Here is a 23,854-nt window from a genome sequence, read left to right as displayed (position 1 = left end):
TGAATGAACTTTGATACAACTCAATGTGATGGAATCCTGGGAATTATAGTTTCCCAAGGTCTTCAGCCTTCGTTGCCAGAAGGCATGACATATAAAGGGGCAGCAATGAATAATGTTCCATCTTTTTAATGTGCTATAAGGCCCTTTTTCTGTAGGATTTGCCCTCCCATGCAAGGCTGCAGGTGTTGGTTCCCAAGGGCAACGCAAGGCAAACTCCATGGTGAATTCTGCATTGACTTCCAACATATATTTATTTCCCAGTGTGAACCAAGGAGCAGCTGGTGTTCATAAAAAGATGCAATTACAGCTTTGCAAACACGGTGCTATTTTTTAAAGAGGAAAAAAAAAACAAATAGCAAAGAAACTTGCTGAAGTTTGGAACCGAAAGCTATGCGCTTTCATGTGGGGTGTTCATGTTGATTTTATTTGCTCCGGAGAAATGCTGCAAATTTGGGACTGAGCAACATGGGGGAAATGTGTACATAAATAATCAAGTACACACACACACAAAAAAAAAAACACGGGGTGCATCTACATTGTAGAATTAATGCATTTTGAAACCACTTTAACTGCCGTGATTCAATGCTATGGGATCCTGGAAGTTTTAGTTTGCACCCTTTGGCAGAGAAGGTGAGTAAAACTACAACTCCCAGGGTCCCATGGCTTTCCAGAAGGCGAAAGTAAAACTACAACTCCCAGGGTCTTTCCCAGAGAAGGAGAAAGGCATAGTAAAACTACAACTCCCAGAGAAGGAGAAAGGCGTAGTAAAACTACAACTCCCGGGGACTTTCCCAAAGAAGGAGAAAGGCGTAGTAAAACTACAACTCCCAGGGTCTTTCCCAGAGAAGGAGAAAGGCGTAGTAAAACTACAACTCCCAGGGTCTTTCCCAGAGGAGAAAGGCGTAGTAAAACTACAACTCCCGGGGTCATTCCCAGAGAAGGAGAAAGGCATAGTAAAACTACAACTCCCAGGTCTTTCCCAGAAAAGGAGAAAGGTGTAGTAAAACTACAACTCCCAGGGTCTTTCCCAGAGAAGGAGAAAGGTGTAGTAAAACTACAACTCCCAGGGTCTTTCCCAGAGAAGGAGAAAGGCGTAGTAAAACTACAACTCCCAGGGTCATTCCCAGAGAAGGAGAAAGGTGTAGTAAAACTACAACTCCCAGGGTCTTTCCCAGAGAAGGAGAAAGGTGTAGTAAAACTACAACTCCCGGGGACTTTCCCAAAGAAGGAGAAAGGCGTAGTAAAACTACAACTCCCAGGGTCTTTCCCAGAGAAGGAGAAAGGCGTAGTAAAACTACAACTCCCAGGGTCTTTCCCAGAGGAGAAAGGCGTAGTAAAACTACAACTCCCGGGGTCATTCCCAGAGAAGGAGAAAGGCATAGTAAAACTACAACTCCCAGGGTCTTTCCCAGAAAAGGAGAAAGGTGTAGTAAAACTACAACTCCCAGGGTCTTTCCCAGAGAAGGAGAAAGGTGTAGTAAAACTACAACTCCCAGGGTCTTTCCCAGAGAAGGAGAAAGGCGTAGTAAAACTACAACACCCAGGGTCTTTCCCAGAGAAGGAGAAAGGTCTAGTAAAACTACAACTCCCAGGGTCTTTCCCAGAGAAGGAGAAAGGTCTAGTAAAACTACAACTCCCAGGGTCATTCCCAGAGAAGGAGAAAGGTGTAGTAAAACTACAACTCTCAGGGTCTTTCCCAGAGAAGGATAAAGGTGTAGTAAAACTACAACTCCCAGGGTCTTTCCCAGAGAAGGAGAAAGGCGTAGTAAAACTACAACACCCAGGGTCTTTCCCAGAGAAGGAGAAAGGTCTAGTAAAACTACAACTCCCAGGGTCTTTCCCAGAGAAGGAGAAAGGCGTAGTAAAACTACAACTCCCAGGGTCATTCCCAGAGAAGGAGAAAGGTGTAGTAAAACTACAACTCCCAGGGTCTTTCCCAGAGAAGGAGAAAGGCGTAGTAAAACTACAACACCCAGGGTCTTTCCCAGAGAAGGAGAAAGGTCTAGTAAAACTACAACTCCCAGGGTCTTTCCCAGAGAAGGAGAAAGGCGTAGTAAAACTACAACTCCCAGGGTCATTCCCAGAGAAGGAGAAAGGTGTAGTAAAACTACAACTCCCGGGGTCTTTCCCAGAGAAGGAGAAAGGTGTAGTAAAACTACAACTCCCGGGGACTTTCCCAAAGAAGGAGAAAGGCGTAGTAAAACTACAACTCCCAGGGTCTTTCCCAGAGAAGGAGAAAGGCGTAGTAAAACTACAACTCCCAGGGTCTTTCCCAGAGGAGAAAGGCGTAGTAAAACTACAACTCCCGGGGTCATTCCCAGAGAAGGAGAAAGGCATAGTAAAACTACAACTCCCAGGGTCTTTCCCAGAAAAGGAGAAAGGTGTAGTAAAACTACAACTCCCAGGGTCTTTCCCAGAGAAGGAGAAAGGTGTAGTAAAACTACAACTCCCAGGGTCTTTCCCAGAGAAGGAGAAAGGCGTAGTAAAACTACAACACCCAGGGTCTTTCCCAGAGAAGGAGAAAGGTGTAGTAAAACTACAACTCCCAGGGTCTTTCTCAGAGAAGGAGAAAGGCGTAGTAAAACTACAACTCCCAGGGTCATTCCCAGAGAAGGAGAAAGGTGTAGTAAAACTACAACTCCCAGGGTCTTTCCCAGAGAAGGAGAAAGGCGTAGTAAAACTACAACACCCAGGGTCTTTCCCAGAGAAGGAGAAAGGTGTAGTAAAACTACAACACCCAGGGTCTTTCCCAGAGAAGGAGAAAGGTCTAGTAAAACTACAACTCCCAGGGTCTTTCCCAGAGAAGGAGAAAGACGTAGTAAAACTACAACTCCCAGGGTCATTCCCAGAGAAGGAGAAAGGCGTAGTAAAACTACAACTCCCAGGGTCTTTCCCAGAGAAGGAGAAAGGCGTAGTAAAACTACAACTCCCGAGGTCTTTCCCAGAGAAGGTGAAAGGTATAGGAAAACTACAACTCCCAGTCTCTTTCCCAGAGAAAATGAAAGGTATAGGAAAACTACACTTCAAAGGGTCTCATAGCATTGAGTTGAAGCGGTACCACACCGCATCATTTCTACAGTGCAGACGCACCCTTTTCCTTTGGCATCTCAATGGGCAACGTCACCGGATCCGAACAACAACGTCGGAACAAGCCCCGGGTTTGTGTTACGCGAAACCCAAGCCTTGAGGTCATTCAAGAAGAAAGCAGTGCACAATAAAACTCTCCCAAAACAGAGGAAACATAACACAAATCCTCCCTGAAGACAGAAGAAACAGGAGGCGAAATGCTCCGAAGACACCATCCAAACCCTCCTGACAGATGGCCATCCAGCCTCTGTTTAAAAACCTCAGAAAAGAAGATTCCATCTAATTGAGATGCAGCAGTACATGAGTGAATGGATCGCAAAATTAGAAAGGGACCCCAAAGGTCATTTAGTCCAACCCTATTCTGACACAATGAAATGCTTCCCGACAGATGGCCATCTAGCCTCTGCAGAAGTCATCACTTTTTCACCATTTCTTCTGTCTTCAGGGAGCTTTTATCTCATATCCTGTCCGTCTCCAAAAGCGCATCTACACTGCATAATTAATGCAGTTTTATATCACTTTGACTGCCGAGGTGCAATGCTATGGGATCGTGGGAGTTGTAGCTTCCTAAGGCCATTGACCACCTCTGCTACAAGCTACACCTCCCATGTTCTTATTAGCGTTGGTGGTGCAATGGGTTAAACCCTTGTGCCGGCAGGACTGCTGACAGAAAGGTTGGGGGTTCGAATCTGTAGAGAGCAGGTGAGCTCCCTCTGTCAGCTCCAGCTCCCCATGCGGGGACATGAGGGAAGACTCCCAAAAGGATCGTAAAACATCAAAACATACAGGCGTCCCCTGGGCAACGTCCTTGCAGACAGCCAATTCTCTCACACCAGAAGCAACTTGCAGTTTCTCAATAAATAATAATAATAATAATAATAATAATAATAATAATAATAATAATAATAAAACTTTATTTATACCTCGCCACCATCTCCTCGTGGGGACTCAGGGCGGCTCACATGGGGCAGAGGCCCAAACAACATAAAGACAAAATATAAGCAACATAATACAAATCACAATATAAAAAAGATAAAACAGTAATACAATACAGTAGAGTCTCACTTATCCAAGACTCGCTTATCCAACTTGGATTATCCAACGCATTTTTGTAGTCAATGTTTTCAATATATCGTGATATTTTGGTGCTAAATTCATAAATACAGTAATTACTACATAGCATTACTGCGTACTGAACTACTTTTTCTGCCAAATTTGTTGTCTAACATGATGTTTTGGTGCTTCTTTTGTAAAATCATAACCTAATTCGATGTTTAATAGGATTTTCCTTAATGCCTCCTTATTATCCAACATATTCACTTATCCAACATTCTGCCAGCCCGTTTATGTTGGATACGTGAGACTCTACTGTATATCAAAACAACAATACAAGAATAAAAAATTGCATTTAAAACACATAAATTGTAAGACCGTAATAAATACAGGATAGATTATTTTTAAAAAAATCCTGGGGCTGATTAATTAATAAGTTCCTCCTGACACGAAAAAAAATATCCGTTGACGCTGCATTGCTTCTATAGTGCAAAACAGAATTAATTCATTGGAAAATTAGTCCAGTGCCAAACGGGAAGAAAAAGTTTTAATTTGTAAGGCCTGGTATCTTAAAAAAGGAAGAAAAAAGAAACAACCCACAACTCCCATTAAGATCAAAGGGCCCAAATGACATCTGGGGACAAAGCGCTTGCTTTTTTTTATTTATGGAAAACACTTGTGGGTGTCGCAAGGCTCAAACTCATTTCTCCCCTCCGTAGCTTCCAAGACTACTGGTATTGGCAGACTATAAATCCCAGGATCCCAACAAAGGATTTCCCCCCAGGCAGGAAGCAGCCAGGCTTTGAAGCTGCAAGGCTATTCAGTTTCTGCCACGAAAACAGAGTTTCTGGAGTAGGACAACTGCTTTCGAAGCAAGGACCGCACGATTAAACAGGAAATAACACTTTCAAACCAGGAACGGAAAACGTTTTCACATTTTGTGACACGGTGTTATCGGAGCAGGGCAGGATACCACGTCGGAGTTTTATCTCGGAGCGTTCCCGGCCTTATCGCCGGAGCACGAAGAACGTTACAAAGAGGGGACAAAGCATTTTGGAAGACTCTCATGGCATGAATGCAATTTGACACTCGTTTAATTATGAAATCAAGCGAGTTGTCAAAAGTTTTCATGGTCAGAATCATTGGGTTGCTATGAGTTTTCTGGGCTGTATGGCCATGTTCCAGGGAGCCCCCGGTGGCGCAGCATGTTAAAGCGCTGAGCTGCTGAATTTGCAGACCGAAAGGTTACAGGTTTGAATCCGGGGAGCAGAGTGAGCACCCGCTGTTAGCCCCAGCTTCTGCCAACCTAGCAGTTCAAAAACATGCAAATGTGAGTAGATCAATAGGTACTGCTCTGGAGGGAATAGCGCTCCATGCAATCATGCTGGCCACATGACCTTGGAGGTGTCTATGGACAATGCCGGCTCTTCAGCTTAGAAATGAAGATCAGCACCAACCCCCAGAGTTGGACTTAATATCCGGGGGAAGCCTTTACCTTTACTATTACAAAGGCAGTTTGTGTGGGATCTGAATGCTTTGATTCTCTAATTTCCACTTTTCAAACAATTTTAGAAACAAAGCAACTTTGTGTTCCTCTTTCTCGCACCTTTGCAAAGTATAACTTTGGCCAGGAAAAGAAACTGTAGATCACAATGGCTTCCTTATGGAGGGAAAAAATGGGTTTTTGGGTGATCTTTGCCTTGTCTTGGATCAAGTCGGACTGGATTCCATTACAATTCTATTTATTTTTATTTTTTTGTTCCCCTGGCAAACGGCAGGAACAGCATTAATCTCTGTTCTGGCTGCGAAAACGAAAACCGAGATAACAGAGAACTTGCCTTTCTCTTTTTTCCTCTGACCTAAAAAGAAAACAGTGCAGACCAGGCCTGGGCAAACTTGGGCCCTCCGGGTGTTTTGGACTCCAATTCCCACCATTCCTAACAACCTCAGGCTCCTTCCTCAGCCGCTTAACTGGAACAGCATGATAGGCTCAGTATAGACTCCTAGAATGATTATATAGACCGATGTCATGCAGTTTAATTGCAAAGATATGTGTCATTTAGTTGCAAAGACTCATAATAATGCAATTTAATTGCAAAGGTTAATAAAATGCAATTTAATTGCAAAGGTTAATAAAATGCAATTTAATTGCAAAGGTTAATAAAATGCAATTTAATTGCAAAGGTTAATAAAACGCAATTTAATTACAAAGGTTAATAAAATACAATTTAATTGCAAAAGGTTAATAAAATGCAGTTTAATTGCAATGATTCACAGTATATGAGTCTACACTGATCATAAATGCAGCTCCAAACTGCATTCCATGGCAGCATAGGGCCCCAGTTGGAAAAGGCTATGTATGTACAGTAGAGTCTCACTTATCCAACACTCGCTGATCCAACATTCTGGATTATCCAACGCATTTTTGTAGTCAAGGTTTTCAATACATCATGATATTTTGGTGCTAAATTCGTAAATACAGTAATTACTACATAGCATTACTGCGTATTGAACTACTTTTTCTGTCCAATTTGTTGTGTAACATGATGTTTTGGTGCTTAATTTGTAAAATAATAACCTAATTTGATGTTTAATAGGCTTTTCCTTAATCCCTCCTTATTATCCAACATATCCGCTTATCCAACGTTCTGCCGGCCCGTTTATGTTGGATAAGTGAGACTCTACTGTACTTTGTAAAGCTACAACTCCCAGGGTCCCAATGCACGGAGCCATGGCACTGGCATTGCACTGACTCACAGTGTATGAGTCTACACTGATCATATAACGCAGTTCCAAACTGCCTTATGTGGCAGTGTAGGGCCCCAGGTAGAGGAGGCTGTGTCCTTTGTAAAACTACAACTCCCAGGGTCCCATAGCACGGAGCCATGGCATTGGCATTGCACTGACTCACAGTGTATGAGTCTACACTGATCATATAACGCAGTTCCAAACTGCCTTATGTGGCAGCGTAGGGCCCCAGGTAGAGGAGGCTGTGTCCTTTGTAAAACTACAACTCCCAGCACAGATCCATGGCATTAGAAGTGGCATCAAACTGCAGAGAAAGCAATGGACCCCGTTGCGTTCTCCGGCTGTAATTGTGCATAACGTATGAAGCTCTTAATGCCGGCTTAATAGCTCTAAACCCTTCTTGATAGACTCTGATTAAAAGCCTCTCCAAAAGCCAAAATGTGAAAGAGAGACGGAGCCCACAAAGGCCTGCAATGCGCCAGCCGACGAATGGCCAGAGCTGATAAGCGCAGAATGGGAAGCCTTGCTGCAAAACAGTCAACTTTCCTTAAAGTATATTACGGATTTATGGAACTGATACAGCACGAGCTCCGTGTCCGCGGGATATACGTCCTTAAACATGCCGCGGACGCAGGGCTAATCCTGCCGGGGAGATGCTTCCAGGCCCAGGGATCTTTCGCTCGAAATCCATGGCTGACCTCTGGGCTGAGCGCCTAAAGCTCTTTGGCCACTTTGTCCGGGGGCTTTGCGCTCCTCAGGCCTCCTTTGCTGGAAAATCCCCCCTCCCAGGCCCCGGCCAAGGAGGCTCAGCGCTCTCAAATGACCCACTAATGCCCACGTTTAATGGGGTTTATGGCAAAGGATTTCCAGCCCAGCGCACTCCAGGCACGTCCGAAGGGAAGCCACCAAGGAGGTGTCCACACTCACTGCCAGATGGATGCAGTTTGATACCACTTTCACTTATGCTGTGGGGCCCTGGGAGTTATAGTTTGCACTCTTTGGCAAGAGAGGCATGTGTAAATCTGGGAGAGCTTGGTTACTTCCACACTGACCATAGAATGCACTGAACTCCCAGATCATAGAATGCACTGAACCACATTACTAGGTCAGTGCAGAACCCTATGATGCACACTGAACTGCACACTGACCATATAATGTACATGGAACTCTGTTATAGGGTTCTATACCGACCACATCATAGAGATTCCATTGAACTCCACTATAAGGTTTTATACTGACCATATAAGGTTCTACACTGACCACTGAACTATATTCAGTTCCATTATAGAAATCTATACTGACCATATAACGCAGATGGAACGCCATTATAGGATTATAAGGTTCTGTACTGACCATATCATATAGATTGAACTGCACTGATCTCCATTATAGGGTTCTATACTGACTATATGTACTGACCAAATAATACAGATACAACTCCATTATAGAGTTCTATACTGACCATATAATACAGAGAGAACTCCATTATATGGTTCTATACTGACCATATAATACAGAGAGAACTCCATTATATGGTTCTATACTGACCATATCATAAAGACAGAACTCCATTACAGAGTTCCATATGACCATATCATACAGACCGAACTCCATTATAGGGTTCTACACTGAACATATCATACAGATTGAACTCCATTATAGGGTTCTATACTGACCATATCATACAGATTGAACTCCATTATAGGGTTCTTTACTGACAATATCATACAGACTGAACTCCATTATAGAGTTCCATATGACCATATCATACAGATTGAACTCCATTATAGGGTTCTATACTGACCATATCATGCAGACTGAACTCCATTATAGGGTTCTATACTGACCATATCATACAGACTGAACTCCATTATAGGGTTCTATACTGACCATATCATACAGAGAGAACTCCATTATATGGTTCTATACTGACCATATCATAAAGACAGAACTCCATTATAGGGTTCTATACTGACCATATCATACAGATTGAACTCCATTATAGGGTTCTATACTGACCATATCATACAGATTGAACTCCATTATAGGGTTCTTTACTGACAATATCATACAGACTGAACTCCATTATAGAGTTCCATATGACCATATCATACAGATTGAACTCCATTATAGGGTTCTATACTGACCATATCATGCAGACTGAACTCCATTATAGGGTTCTATACTGACCATATCATACAGACTGAACTCCATTATAGGGTTCTATACTGACCATATCATACAGAGAGAACTCCATTATATGGTTCTATACTGACCATATCATAAAGACAGAACTCCATTATAGGGTTCTATACTGACCATATCATACAGATTGAACTCCATTATAGGGTTCTATACTGACCATATCATACAGATTGAACTCCATCATAGGGTTCTATACTGACCATATCATACAGACAGAACTCCATTATAGGGTTCTATACTGACCATATCATAAAGACAGAACTCCATTATAGAGTTCCATATGACCATATCATACAGACAGAACTCCATTATAGGGTTCTATACTGACCATATCATAAAGACAGAACTCCATTATAGAGTTCCATATGACCATATCATACAGACTGAGCTCCATTATAGGGTTCTATACTGACCATATCATACAGATTAAACTCCACTATAGGGGTCTGCATTGGCTATAATATTCAGCCATCCTGCATTCTATGGTTAGTCAATGCAGAACCGGCCCCTGAAACTTTGGGCCTGAGGTCCAGCAGCATGCTTTTGCAAAATAGTTCAGGCCTGATCCCTCTGGATCAAAGAGCAAGGTCTCCCTTTCTTCTGGTCTAGAAACCCAAGGGCCCCACCGCAAAACAAAAGCCCGGGGCCCATCCCATCCTGATGCTAATCTGGCTTTGTGCTCCACTAAAAATACACCAGTGGAGAGGAAATTTCTGCTCCTGGGTGGGTCCCTTTCCTTCCCAGGAGGGGCTTCCGGCCAAAAACTGCCTCCAACGTTCCCAAGAAAGGCTCCAAACCCCAGAGACGTTTCAGGAGGACAGTTTGGGATAGAAAGACAATGGGGTTCCCATGTGAACCCGGGTTTATCACTCCTCTTAACACAGAATTATAGAATCCTAGAGCTGGAAGATAGACTCCGAAAGACCATCCAGTCCAACCTCCTTCTGCTATGCAGGAGGACACCATCGAAGCCCTCCTGACAGATGGCCATCCAATCTGTCTCTGGGGAAAAGCTAAAGGACATGCTGGGAGACCCACCGATCTGCATCTACACTGTCAAACAAATGCACTTTATAACTGCCAAGGCTCAATGCTATGGCATTGTGGGATATGTAGTTTGATGAGGCGTCAGCCCTCCTGGGCAGGGAAGGGGCAAAACCTTGCAAAACTACAACTCCAAGGATTAAAATTTTATTTTATTATTTTTATTTATCTGTTTTTATTGATGCTTTTATTGTTGTTTTTATTGTTATTTTAAAGCTAAGTGTATTGTTTAATCTATTTCTGTAAACCGCTCCGAGCCAAACTGAGAGTAGCGGTATACAAGTCTAATAAATAAATAAATAAATAATAAATGGCAGTGGAAATGGCGCCAAACAGAATCTATTCTACATTGGAGATGCACCTTCAATCAAGAGATAAAAGTGGGATATAAACAAAGATCATCATTGAATAGCCTTGAAGCTTCAAAGCCTGGCTGCTTCCTGCCTGGGGGAATCCTTTCTCGGGAGGTGTGTGAGCAACAACGCTCAGAATTCCAGGGGAATTCCAGACAGGAACCCATCAGGGCCAGCTAACACCTCCCAGCAAAGGATTCCCCCAGGCAGGAATCAGCCAGGCTTTGAAGCTGCAAGGCTATTCAATCCTAATCAAGGTGGCCAATTGCATCATTTACATTTGCCTCAGGCAGACAAGAGTTCTGTCTCCCACCCTGGACACTTTTCCACATACAGTATATATAAACCCCACTTGCCTAGTTTCCAACAGACCTCACAACCTCGGAGGATGCCTGCCATAGATGTGGGCGAAACATCAGGAGAGAATGCTTCTGGAACATGGCCACACATCCTGGAAAATTCACAGCAACCCAATGTTTATGATATTAATATGTTCATAATATTTATAAATACAGTAGAGTCTCACTTATCCAAGCCTCGCTTATCCAAGCCTCTGGATAATCCAAGCCATTTTTGTAGTCAATGTTTTCAATATATCGTGATATTTTGGTGCTAAATTCATAAATACAGTAATTACTAAATAGCATTACTGCCTATTGAACTACTTTTTCTGTCAAATTTGTTGTATAACATGATGTTTTGGTGCTTAACTTGTAAAATCATAACCTAATTTGATGTTTAATAGGCTTTTCCTTAATCCCTCCTTATTATCCAAGATATTCGCTTATCCAAGCTTCTGCCGGCCCGTTTAGCTTGGATAAGTGAGACTCTACTGTATATATAAACCCCACTTGCCTAGTTTCCAACAGACCTCACAACCTCGGAGGATGCCTGCCATAGATGTGGGTGAAACATCAGGAGAGAATGCTTCTGGAACATGGCCACACATCCCGGAAAATTCTCAGCAACCCAATGTTTATGATATTAATATGTTCATAATATTTATAAATACGCTTTAGTTAACTGGCTTACAAGAAAAGGGAAGACAGGCCCTCCAGAGCCTTTCTGTTGATAACCTGATGTATCTTCCATACAGTTTTTTGCCTCTTGCAGAAGTTTTTCCCAGAAATGCAGATAAGCATTTGGCCCTGAGAATGTCAACATGTTCTGATGGTTGCTTTCTTTCCAGCTCTCTCTTTTCTTTCGCCCTGTTTCTGGTTTGAAAGCTTGCACATAAACGCAAGGAAATGTCAGTGCCGGGTCAGGTTTAGGAAGCTCTGATTACCGTTTCTTAAAAAGTTTGAAAAGTGAGAAGAGAGAAAAAGGAGAAAGGCACCCTTTGCCTTGACAAAATCATTCCTTCCGTTTTTCTACGCAGTCCGGCTCCACTTTAACTGCCCTAGCTCAATGCAATGGAATACTGAGAATTGTGGTTTGGCACAAAAGGAATAATAATGATTATTAATTATAATTATTATTCCTTTTGTAATCTCTATATATAAAATAGTGATGGAATCCTGGCGACCGCCAAAACAACAAAACTAAACACCCCACAACCTCAAAAATTGACAACACAACCCATCATCCACGCCTCTAGGTTGATACAACAAAAAGAAAAGAAAAGTCCTAATTAGAGGGAGAGGAATAATTGTTTTTATCCAATTGCTGCCAATTAGAAGGCTAAGCTCCACCCACTTGGTCTCCTAGCAACCCACTCAGTCCAGGGGACAGGCAGAGTTAGGCCTCACTTAGGCCTCTTCCCCACTGCCTATAAAATACAGATTATCTGATTTGAACTGGATTATATGGCAATGCAGACTCAAGGCCCTTCCACACAGCTATATAACCCATTTATAATGGACTTAATGTCAGGGGAAAACCTTTACCCTTTACCTTAACTACCTCTTAATTCTACCTATTAATTCCTCAATACTTTATTAACCATACCACCATACATCGCCACAGCAACGCGTGGCCGGGCACAGCTAGTCTATATATATAAAACAGTGATGGAATCCTGGCGACCGCCAAAACAACAAAACTAAACACCCCACAACCTCGAAAATTGACAACACAACCCATCATCCACGCCTCTAGGTTGATACAACAAAAAGAAAAGAAAAATAAAGTCCTAATTAGAGGGAGATGAATAATTGTTTTTATCCAATTGCTGCCAGTTAGAAGGCTAAGCTCAGCCGACTTGGTCTCCTAGCAACCAACTCACCCAGGGGACAGGCAGAGTTAGGCCTCACTTAGGCCTCTTCCACACTGCCTATAAAATACAGATTATCAGATTTTAACTGGATTACATGGCAGTGTAGACTCAAGGCCTTTCCACACAGCTATATAACCCGTTTATAATCTTATATTATCTGCTTTAACTGGTTTATCTGGACTCCACACCTTTACCCTTTAACTTAACTACCACCAATTCCTCAATACAGTAGAGTCTCACTTATCCAACACTCGCTTATCCAACGTTCTGGATTATCCAATGCATTTTTGTAGTCAATGTTTTAATATATCGTGATATTTTGGTGCTAAATTCATAAATACAGTAATTACTACATAGCATTACTGCATATTGAACTACTTTTTCTGCCAAATTTGTTGTCTAACATGTTTTGGTGCTTCATTTGTAAAATCATAACCTAATTTGATGTTTAATAGGCTTTTCCTTAATGCCTCCTTATTATCCAACATATTCGCTTATCCAACATTCTGCCGGCCCGTTTATGTTGGATAAGTGAGACTCTACTGTACTTTATTTCCATACTATCATACTTCGCCACAGCAACACGTGGCCGGGCACAGCTAGTAATAATAATAAAAAAGAAGCCCTGGAGGTGCAGTGGGTTAAACCCTTGTGCCGGCAGGACTGATGACTTGAAGATTGGGGTTGTTGACCTGGTTCAAATCCAACCAAGGGAGAGCACGGATGAGCTTCCTCTGTCAGCCCCAGCTCCATGTGGGGACATGAGAGAAGCCTCCCACAAGGATGGTAAAAACATCAAAACATCCAGGCGACTCCTGGGTAACGTCCTTGCAGACAGCCAGAAGCAACTTGCAGTTTCTCAAGTCGTTCCATGAGCAAACTTGGGCCCTGCAGGTGTTTTGGACTCCAACTCCCACCATTCCTTAAGCGGCTGAGGGGGAAAAGGAAAGGGCCTGAGGCTGTTAGGAATGGTGGGAGTTGGAGTCCAAAACACCTGCAGGCCCCAAGTTTACCTGTGCCTGCTGTAGATGCACCTTCAAGAGAGATGTGTAATAAAATTGCATTATTACTACGATCATTATTATGTGACCTTGAGCAAGTCACACACTCTCAGCCTCACAAAAACAAACACCCATAAGTCCGAAACGACCAGATATATAACGTTTTCGAGCTTATCAAACACTACTTATGTGACCTTGAGCGAGCCACATACTCTCAGCCTCGAATAACCCCGCCCTCTAACCAGTGGCTCTCTTTGAAAAACTTTTGCTGTTTACGATTTCACATTAACAAAAGCAGTATGGATGTGGGATAAGGAGTCAAAGGGAAGCCAAGCAGGCGAAATGCCCACCCCCAGGCAGCTCACCCTGACCTTCCGGCTGTTTTCCGAGCTGGAGCTGAGCTTGTGCCTCTTGAGGTGCCTCCCGCCGGGGTCAGCTTGGGGCGTCCAGTCTGGGGCGTTGCTATGACCGCCGGGCGGCTGGAGCCCCGGGCTTTGGCCGCCCACCGCCAGGCCCGTCCGCGCCATCTCCTCCGTGCAGGTCAGTTGCTGGCTCCGGAGGAACTCGTCCGTCTCTTTGTCCACCACCAACAAGCAGGTCTCCGTTTCCACCGCTTTGATCCGCTGCACCACCTGCCAGGGCCAAGCGATGAAGAATGTAAATGAAAACAACAACAACAACTCTTCAGAGCCCAGTGAGTTAAAGCGCTGAGCTGCTGAACTTGCTGACTAAAAGATTGGTGGTTCGAATACAGGGAGCGGAATGAGCACCCGCTATTAGCTCAACACAAATGACCTACTCTATACACAACTGAAAATAAACCAGTTCAATAAACAATATGTCTGGCAAATTAGTTATACTGTTTAAATTCACAGTAATAACAAACAACGTCAGATGGATTGTCCAATATACATTGAAATGCAGTCGGCGTTGTGTATTCTAATGCCGAGAAGAATAAGTCCGCCACGACCGGTTTCGGCCCCGCATCAGGCCTTCCTCTGGTAGTCTGAAAATAGTTACGTACACTAACATAAGTAAGAAAATATATCCATAGAACATCATCCATTGCCAAATACTAACATGGTTCCAAACTTAACACTTGTTCTCTTTAGAGATACCATTTTTCAATATTTTCAATTGTGTATAGAGTAGGTCATTTGTGTTGAGTTGACTCAGGAACCCATTTAGATTGCACCCGCTATTAGCCCCAGCTTCTGCCAGCCTAGCAATTTGAAAACATGCAAATGTGAGTAGATCAATAGGTACTGCTCTGGCAGGAAGGTAATGGCGCTCCATGCAGTCACCGGCCACATGACCTTGGAGGTGTCTACGGACAACGCCGGCTCTTCGGCGTAGAAATGGAGATGAGCACCAGAGTCCCAGAGTCAGACACAACTGGACTTAATGTCAGGGGAAACCTTTACCTATCCCACTGGATTTTTTTTCTGGCTACAGGCCTGTGTCTACCATCTCTGAATCATATCTATCTAGCTAGTTAGCTAGCTATCATCTCTTTCTCTCAATCATAGTTATCTATTATCTCTCTCTCTTATATTATCTATCTTATCTATCATTTCTCTCTCAATCATATCTATCTCATCTATCAATCATCTCTCTCCCCCTCAATCATAGTAGCTATCTATATCTCACCTCTCTCTCAATTATAACTATCTATCCATCTATCTATCTGTCTGTTTCTCCATCCATCCATCCATCCATCCATCCATCCATCCATCCATCCATCCATCCATCCATCATCTCCCCCTCTCCTTCTCAATTCTATCTATCTATTCATCTATCTATCCATCATCTCTCTCCCTCTCAATCATACCTAGCTATCTATATCTCACCTCTCTCTCAATTATGAATTTAGCACCAAAATATCACGATATACAGTAGAGTCTCACTTATCCAAGCCTCGCTTATCCAAGCCTCTGGATAATCCAAGCCATTTTTGTAGTCAATGTTTTCAATATATTGTGATATTTTGGTGCTAAATTCGTAAATATAGTATTTACAACATAACATTACTGCGTATTGAACTACGTTTTCTGTCAAATTTGTTGTATAACATGAAGTTTTGGTGCTTAGTTTGTAAAATCATAATCTAATTTGATGTTTAATAGGCTTTTCCTTAATCCCTCCTTATTATCCAAGTTATTCGCTTATCCAAGCTTCTGCCGGCCCGTTTATCTTGGATAAGTGAGACTCTACTGTATTGAAAACATTGACTACAAAAATGCATTGGATAATCCAGAACGTTGGAAAAGCGAGTGTTGGATAAGTGAGACTCTACTGTACTTCTTTTTGCGTTGCCAGGTAGAGAATGTTTATTGCCATTTTCTCATTTTGTTTTTCACGCAGCCATCGAACCCAACGTTATCTCAGTTTCCAGTAAGTTATGTTCCTAATTCACAATTGTGGATTGTTTCTGACCATTGTTTCTGATCATTTTCCCCTGCGATAATGTAATGGGTGGAGTCTATATCCTTTTGGGAAAGACTTACAAATAAGTCAGTCTGTTTGGAACATTGCTTTGAGACCAGGCACAGAGGACTACAACTTCCAGCATCCATGGAGAGGCCCCTAAAAGTAACATTTCCAAGAGCTATGCTCATGTCATATAAACAGATGAGACAGTTCATGGGGATGCTGGGAGTTGCAGTCCTCAAACTTTGCAAACATTGTGTTGATGAATGGATTGAAGAAATCCATTCTGGATAAAGCTGCCTTGCTAAGTGGGGGTTATAATCCCGCGCAAGGGATTCTGGGAGTTGTAGTGGGGAGGAAATAGCACGCAAAGGCAGGGGAAGGAGTTGCATGACGCCCAAAAGATTAAGGAAATATGCCTCTTAATCATCTTAAAACCAGTTTGATTGGTTCGCCTTGGATTATTAGCCCTCGCTTTCTGCAATGAGTCATTCCTTGCTTCCCCCCGATTGCCCTCTTTTGAGAACTGGGATATGTAGTCCACCCTCCTCATTCTCTGGGATTAAGGGCACATCCATGAAGAATCAAATCTGCACACGTGGCATCTAGGGGGATTATTTATTTATTTGTATTCAAAAATATTTTAATAATATTTATCAATATTTAATAATATTTAATAATAATAAATATTTTATTTATTTGTTGTTGCTTTGTTTCAGACTGACAAATGCAGTATACCACTCCAAAAAAATAGCCGAACGAATTCATTCAGTTTGGAAACGGTTTAACTGCCCTGGCCCAATGCTGGGAGTTGTAGTCCCAGGATCCCAATCGCATCGAGCCATACCAATTGAAACGGCAGCAAACTGCATTCATGACACTGGATGCAGTCACCACAAACTCTGCAAACCCCAACCTGCTCATTTCGCCGCATTGAAATAGACCAATTTCCCTGGCAGCAGCAATGGCCCGAGCGTCCCATAATAAGGCAGTGTTTATCCAAAGTGGTATACAAACACCTACGCACAAAATAACACAGCAAGGAAGCAACAACAACAAGGGAAGTCAACAGAGGCGCAAGACAAAGGAAGGGCAGGAGGGCAGGCTGCATTTCGGGAAAGGGTGGCATGACACCTACAAATGCCCAGTATTCCATGAACCATGTCAAGATGCCTTGGATAATGTATTCCTGAGAGTGGGTCGGACTGGGGTCTACTATGATTCATAGGTTGGGTGGCCATCTGTCGAGAAGGCTTTGATTGTGCCTTTATGGCAGAAGCAGGCTGGACTGGATGGCCTTTAGAGGCCCCTTCCAACTCTAAGATCCTATTATTATATTACCCTATTCCTCCATGAACTTTCTGTAATGTGCATGAAGCTAAATGGCCATCTGTAGGGAGGGCTCAGGTGTTGACTGCCTTCCTGCTTAGTCAAATGGGGTTGGACTGGATGGCCTTCAGAGGCCCCTTCCAACTCTAAGATCCTATTATTATATTGCCCTATTCCTCCATGAACTTTCTGTAATGTCCAGGAAGCTAATTGGCCATCTGTAGGGAAGGCTCAGGTGTTGACTGCCTTCCTGCTTAGTTAAATGGGGTTGGACTGGATGGCCTTCAGAAGCCCCTTCCAACTCAAGGACACTATGATCATATTGCAAACCCTCCCCACAAATGGCTGACCAGTGTCATGGAGATTTAGAAGATAGATAGATAGATAGATAGATAGATAGATAGATAGATACATACATACATACATACATCTATATATATAAAAGACTAATGGTGTCCTCCCATGCCACTAAACAACAAAAGTACAAGCCCTAGAACCTAGAAATTTGGCATCGCAATCCACCATCCTTGCCCCTAGGTTCCGACGACAAAAAGAAAAGAAAAATAAAGTCCTAATTAGAGGGAGAGGAATAATTGTTTTTATCCAATTGCTGCCAGTTAGAAGGCTAAGCTCCATCCACTTGGTCTCCTAGCAACCCACTCAGCCCAGGGGACAGGCAGACTTAGGTCTCACTTAGGCCTCTTCCACAGATTATCTAATTTGCACTGGATTATATGGCAGTGTAGACTCAAGGCCCTTCCACACAGCTATCTAACCCATTTATAATCTTAGATTATCTGCTTTGAACTGGATTATCTTGACTCCACACTGCCATATAATCCACTTTAGTGTACATGTTATACAGCTGTGTAAAAGGGGCCTTATATAATCCAGTTCTAAGCATATAATATAAGATTATGAATATGCAGTAGACTCTCACTTATCCAACATAAACAGGCCGGCAGAATGTTGGATAAGTAAATATGTTGGATAATAAGAAGCAATTCAGGAAAAGCCGATTAAACATCAAATTAGGTAATCATTATACAAATTAAGCACCAAAACATCATGTTATACAACAAATTTGACAGAAAAAGTAGTTCCATGCGCAGTACTGCTATGGTCGCAGGTTTGAATTGGGGGAGTGGAGAGAGCCCCCACTGTTAGCCCAAGCTTCTGCCAACCCTGAAGTTCGGAAAACATGCAAATGTGAGTAGATGAATAGGTACTGCTCCGGCGGGAAGGTAACAGCGCTCCATGGAGTCATGCCATATGACCTTGGAGGAGTCTACGGACAACACCAGCTCTTTGGCTTAGAAATGAAGATGAGCACCAACCCCCAGAGTCAGACACGAATGGACTTAATGTCAGGGTAAAACCTTTACCTTTACCTTAACTACCAACAATTCCTCAATACTTTATTTCCCATACCACCAGACTTCGCCACAGCAACGCAAGGCCGGGCACAGCTAGTACATACATAGATTGATAGATTGATACACAAATAAATAGAGAGAGAGAGAAATATATACACAGAAAGATAAATAGAGTGATAGATGCACAGATTGGTTGATTGATTGATTGATTGATTGATTGGTAGGTAGATCCACAGACAAGCGAGAGAGAGAGAGAGAAATACACAGATATAAATAGATAGATAGAAAAATAGATAGAAACACAGATACATACATAGAGAGATGAACAGATTGATAGATAGATACATACATACATAGAAAAACAGATAGATACACACACAGATAGATACATAGATAAACAGATTGATAGATACATAGATAGAAAAATAGAGACACAGATAGATAGAGGCACAGATTGATAGATTGATACACAGAGTGTATATACACAGATATAAACATACACAAACACACACACAGAGAAAGAGATACACAGATAGAGAAATAGATACAGAGAGAGAAAGAGATGGAGAGAGAGGGCCTTCCACACAGCCATATAACCCAGATTATCAAGGCAGAAAACCCCACAATATCTGCTTTGAACTGGGTTATCTGAGTCCACATATAAAGCAGTTCAAAGCAAATAATGCGGGATTTTATACAGCTGTGTGGAAAGAGCCAGAGAGAGAGAGAGAGAAATGATAGATATACACAGACAGATAGAAAGGAAGAGACACACAGATAGAGAGAGAGAGAAGGGGATAGATGGATGGATGTTTAGCTAGATGGATGGATAGATAGATAGATAGATAGATAGATAGATAGATAGATAGATAGATAGATAGATATAGAAAGATAGAAAGAGAGAGACACAGAGATAGCTAGAGAAAGAGACAGAAAGAGAGAGAGATAGACAGAGATAGAGAGAAAGAGATAGATGATAGATACACAGAGACAGATAGAAAGAAAGAGACACACAGATAGAGAGATAGAAAGGGATAGATGGATAGATGGATGGATAGATAGCTAGATAGATAGATAGATAGATAGATAAAGAGAGATAGAAAGAGAGATAGCTAGAGAAAGAGATAGAAAAGAGCAAGATAAATAGACAGAGATAGGTAAATAGAAAGAGAGAGAGAAAAAGATAGATGATAGATATAAAGAGACATAGAAAGAAAGAGACACACAAAGAGAGAGATAGAAGATGGATAGATAGATGGAGATAGAAAGATAGAAAGAGAGACAGATAGCTAGAGAGCGAGATAGAAAGATAAATTATCGATACACAGAGACAGAAAGAAAGAAACAGAGAGACAGAAAGGGATAGATGGATGGATAGACAGATAGATGGAGATAGAAAGATAGAAAGAGAGAGATAGCTAGAGAACGAGATAGAAAGAGATAAATGATCGATACACAGAGACAGAAAGAAAGAGACACAGAGAAACAGAAAGGGATAGATGGATGGATGGATGGTCAGATAGATAGATAGAGAGAGAGAGAGAGAGAGAGAGAGAGATAGAAAGAGAGAGAGAATGAGATAGATGATAGATACACAGAGACAGATAGAAAGAAAGAGACACAGAGAGAGAGATAGAAAGGGATAGATGGATAGATAGATAGATGGAAACAGAATGAGAGATAGAAAGAGAGAGACACAGATAGCTAGAGAAAGAGATAGAAATAGATAAATGATAGATACACAGAGAGAGATAGAAGGGATAGATGGATGGATGGTTAGATGGATAGATAGAGATAGCGAGAGAAAGAGATAGATAGATGATAGATTCACAGACACAGATAGAAAGAAAGACACACAGACAGAAAGAGAGATAAAAAAGGGACAGATTGAGAGAGAGAGAGAGAAAGAGAGGGAGACACACAGATAGCTAGAGAGATAGAGATAGAAAAGAGATAGATGATAGATACACAGATCGATAGAAAGAGAGAGTGAGACACAGATAGAGATAGAAAGGGATAGTTAGAGAGAGAGAGAGAGAAAGAGAGGGAGACACAGATAGCTAGAAAGAGAGAGATAGAAAAGGGATAGATGATAGATACACAGATCGATAGAAAGAGAGAGTGAGACACAGATAGAGATAGAAAGGGATAGTTAGAGAGAGAGAGAGAGAAAGAGAGGGAGACACAGATAGCTAGAAAGAGAGAGATAGAAAAGAGATAGATGATAGATACACAGATCGATAGAAAGAGAGAGTGAGACACAGATAGAGATAGAAAGGGATAGTTAGAGAGAGAGAGAGAGAAAGAGAGGGAGACACAGATAGCTAGAAAGAGAGAGATAGAAAAGGGATAGATGATAGATACACAGATCGATAGAAAGAGAGAGTGAGACACAGATAGAGATAGAAAGGGATAGTTAGTGAGAGAGAGAGAGAGAGAGAGGGAGACACAGATAGCTAGAAAGAGAGAGATAGAAAAGGGATAGATGATAGATATACAATTACAGATCAATAGAGAGAGTGAGACACAGATAAGAGATAGAAAGGGATAGTTAGAGAGAGAGAGAGAGAAAGAGAGAGAGGGAGACACAGATAGCTAGAAAGAGAGAGATAGAAAAGGGATAGATGATAGATACACAGATCGATAGAAAGAGAGAGTGAGAGACAGATAGAGATAGAAAGGGATAGTTAGAGAGAGAGAGAGAGAAAGAGAGAGAGGGAGACACAGATAGCTAGAAAGAGAGAGATAGAAAAGGGATAGATGATAGATACACAGATCGATAGAAAGAGAGAGTGAGAGACAGATAGAGATAGAAAGGGATAGTTAGAGAGAGAGAGAGAGAGAGAGAGAGAGAGAGAGAGAGACAGATAGCTAGAAAGAGAGAGATAGAAAAGGGATAGATGATAGATATACAGATCAATAGAGAGAGTGAGACACAGATAGAGATAGAAAGGGATAGAGAGAGAGAGAGAGAGAGAGAGAGAGAGAGAGAGAGAGAGAGAGAGAGAGGGAGACACAGATAGCTAGAAAGAGAGAGATAGAAAAGGGATAGATGATAGATATACAGATCAATAGAGAGAGTGAGACACAGATAGAGATAGAAAGGGATAGAGAGAGAGAGAGAGAGAGAGAGAGAGAGAGAGAGAGAGAGAGAGAGAGAGAGAGAGAGAGGGAGACACAGATAGCTAGAAAGAGAGAGATAGAAAAGGGATAGATGATAGATATACAGATCAATAGAGAGAGTGAGTTGCAGTCCAAAACCCCTGGAGGGAGGGCCCAAGTTGGCCCAGGCCTGAGAGAGAGAGAGAGAGAGGGGGGGGGGGGAGAGAGAGAGAGACCCCCAGTGCGGCCGTGCTCCAGACCTGGTGGTGGGTCTCCTTCTCGACGTTGTGCCCGTTGACCTGGACCAGCCTGTCTCCGGCGCGCAGCCCGGCGGCCTCGGCGGGGGATCCGGGCTCGACCTGCCGGATGAACTGCCCGCTCTTGCCCTTCTCTCCGTGGAGGTGGAAGCCGTAGCCGGAGGGGCCCTTGCGCATGGGGCAGAGGCGCGGGCCGGGGGGCGCCGGGGAAGAAGGCGAAGAAGCGGAGGGCGAGGAGGGCGAGGAAGCGCCGCCGCCAACGCCGCCTTGCTCCTTGGCCATGGCCGCGGCTAGAGAGGGACGCCAGCCCCGTTGAGGATCATGGCCACGGAGGGGGGGAGGAGGAGGAGGAGGAGGAGGAGGAGGAAGCACAACCAGGCCGCCCCGCCCCTTCCCTCCTTCCTCTCTCTCTCTCTTTCTCCTTCTCTCTCTCTCTCTGTCCTCCCTCCTTCCTTCATCCACCGGAACCTTCCAGAGGTTGGGGGGAAAGGAAAAAAGGGAGGGCCGCAAAGGAAGAGGAGGGGGCGTCCCTCCTTCTCTTCCTTCCTTCCTTCCCTCCTTCCTTCCTTTGTTGCTCTCTCTCTTCTCTTTCTTTCCTCCCTCCTCCTTCTCTTCCTTCCTTGCAACTTCTGCCTCTCTATCTCTGTCAAACTCCTAAGGGGGGAAAAGAAACCCTTCCTTCCTGCCTCCTTTTCCTTCTCTCTTTTTCCTTCCTTCCTTCTTTCCCTTCTATCTGGCTTCTCTCCTTCCTATTGCCTTTCCCTTTCTTTCTTTCTTTTTTTCTTTCTCCAAAACCCCTGAGAGGGGGGTTCTGCCAAGTAGTTTCCTTCCGACCGTCCTTTGCTTCTTTCCTACTCCCTTCCTTCCTTTCTTCACTTCTTTCCTTCTTCCTTTTCTCTTTCTTCAATTCTCCCTTCCTTCCTTTCTTCCTCTCTTTCTTCACTTCTTTCCTCCTTCCTTTCTTCCTCTCTTTCTTCACTTCTTTCATCCTTCCTTCCTTCCTTCCTTCACTTCTTTCTTTCTTCCTTTCTTCCGTTTCTCTTTCTTCCTTTCCTTTTCTCTTTCTTCCTTTCTTCCTTTTCTCTTTCTTCATTTCTTCCTTCCTTCCTTCACTTCTTTCTTTCTTCCTTCCTTCCTCTCTTTCTTAACTTCTTCATTCCTTCCTTCTTCCTCTTTCTTCCTTCCTTCTCTCCTTCCTTCCTCTTTCTTCACTTCTTTCTTCCTTCCTTCCTCTCTTTCTTCACTTCTTCCTTCCTTCCTTCCTCTCTTTCTTCACTTCTTTCCTCCTTCCTTCCTTCTTTTCTCTCCTTCTTCCCTTCTTTCCTTTTTCTTTCCTTTTTCCTTCCTTACTTTCTCTTTCTTCCATTCTTCCCTTCTTCCTTCCTTTCTCTCTTTCTTCACCTCTATCTTCCTTTCTCACTCCACTTATTTCTATCTTCTTTTTTCTCTTTCTTCACTTCTCTCTATCTATCTTCCTTCCTTCCTTCCTTCCTTCCTCTCTTTGCTTCTTCCTTTCCTTCTATTCTTTTCTTTCTATGCTTCTCTCTCACACAGTCTGAAGCTCCTACATTTCCTTCCTTTCCTTCTCTCACTTTTCCTTCCTTCCTTCCTTCCTTCTGGCTTCAGGCCTGGGTACAGTACCGAGACGGCTCTG

General features: G+C 42.8%; 1 protein-coding gene across 4 annotated transcripts in view; it reads right to left on the bottom strand.

Annotated features, from left to right (window-relative positions):
• Positions 1–23,361, bottom strand: part of nherf2 (NHERF family PDZ scaffold protein 2) — a 66,092-nt gene extending 42,731 nt beyond the window's left edge. The window contains exons 1-2 of one of the 4 annotated variants that reach the window (XM_062964294.1): positions 22,204–23,361; positions 14,072–14,338 (exon numbers count right to left, since the gene is read on the bottom strand). In XM_062964294.1, the coding sequence (XP_062820364.1) occupies positions 14,072–14,338; positions 22,204–22,482 (546 nt within the window). In that variant the 5' untranslated portion in view covers positions 22,483–23,361. Of the gene's footprint in view, positions 1–14,071; positions 14,339–18,856; positions 21,028–22,203 lie in introns of those variants that run through there. The other 3 variants (XM_062964296.1, XM_062964295.1, XM_062964297.1) reach the window with 3 other exon arrangements.
• Positions 23,362–23,854: the final 493 nt, after the last annotated feature.

The sequence above is a fragment of the Anolis carolinensis genome, unplaced genomic scaffold (assembly GCF_035594765.1).
Source record: "Anolis carolinensis isolate JA03-04 unplaced genomic scaffold, rAnoCar3.1.pri scaffold_13, whole genome shotgun sequence".
NCBI lineage: Eukaryota > Metazoa > Chordata > Lepidosauria > Squamata > Dactyloidae > Anolis > Anolis carolinensis.
Note: the sequence above shows the minus strand (reverse complement) of the source record. Positions and strands in the feature narration are given on the sequence as shown.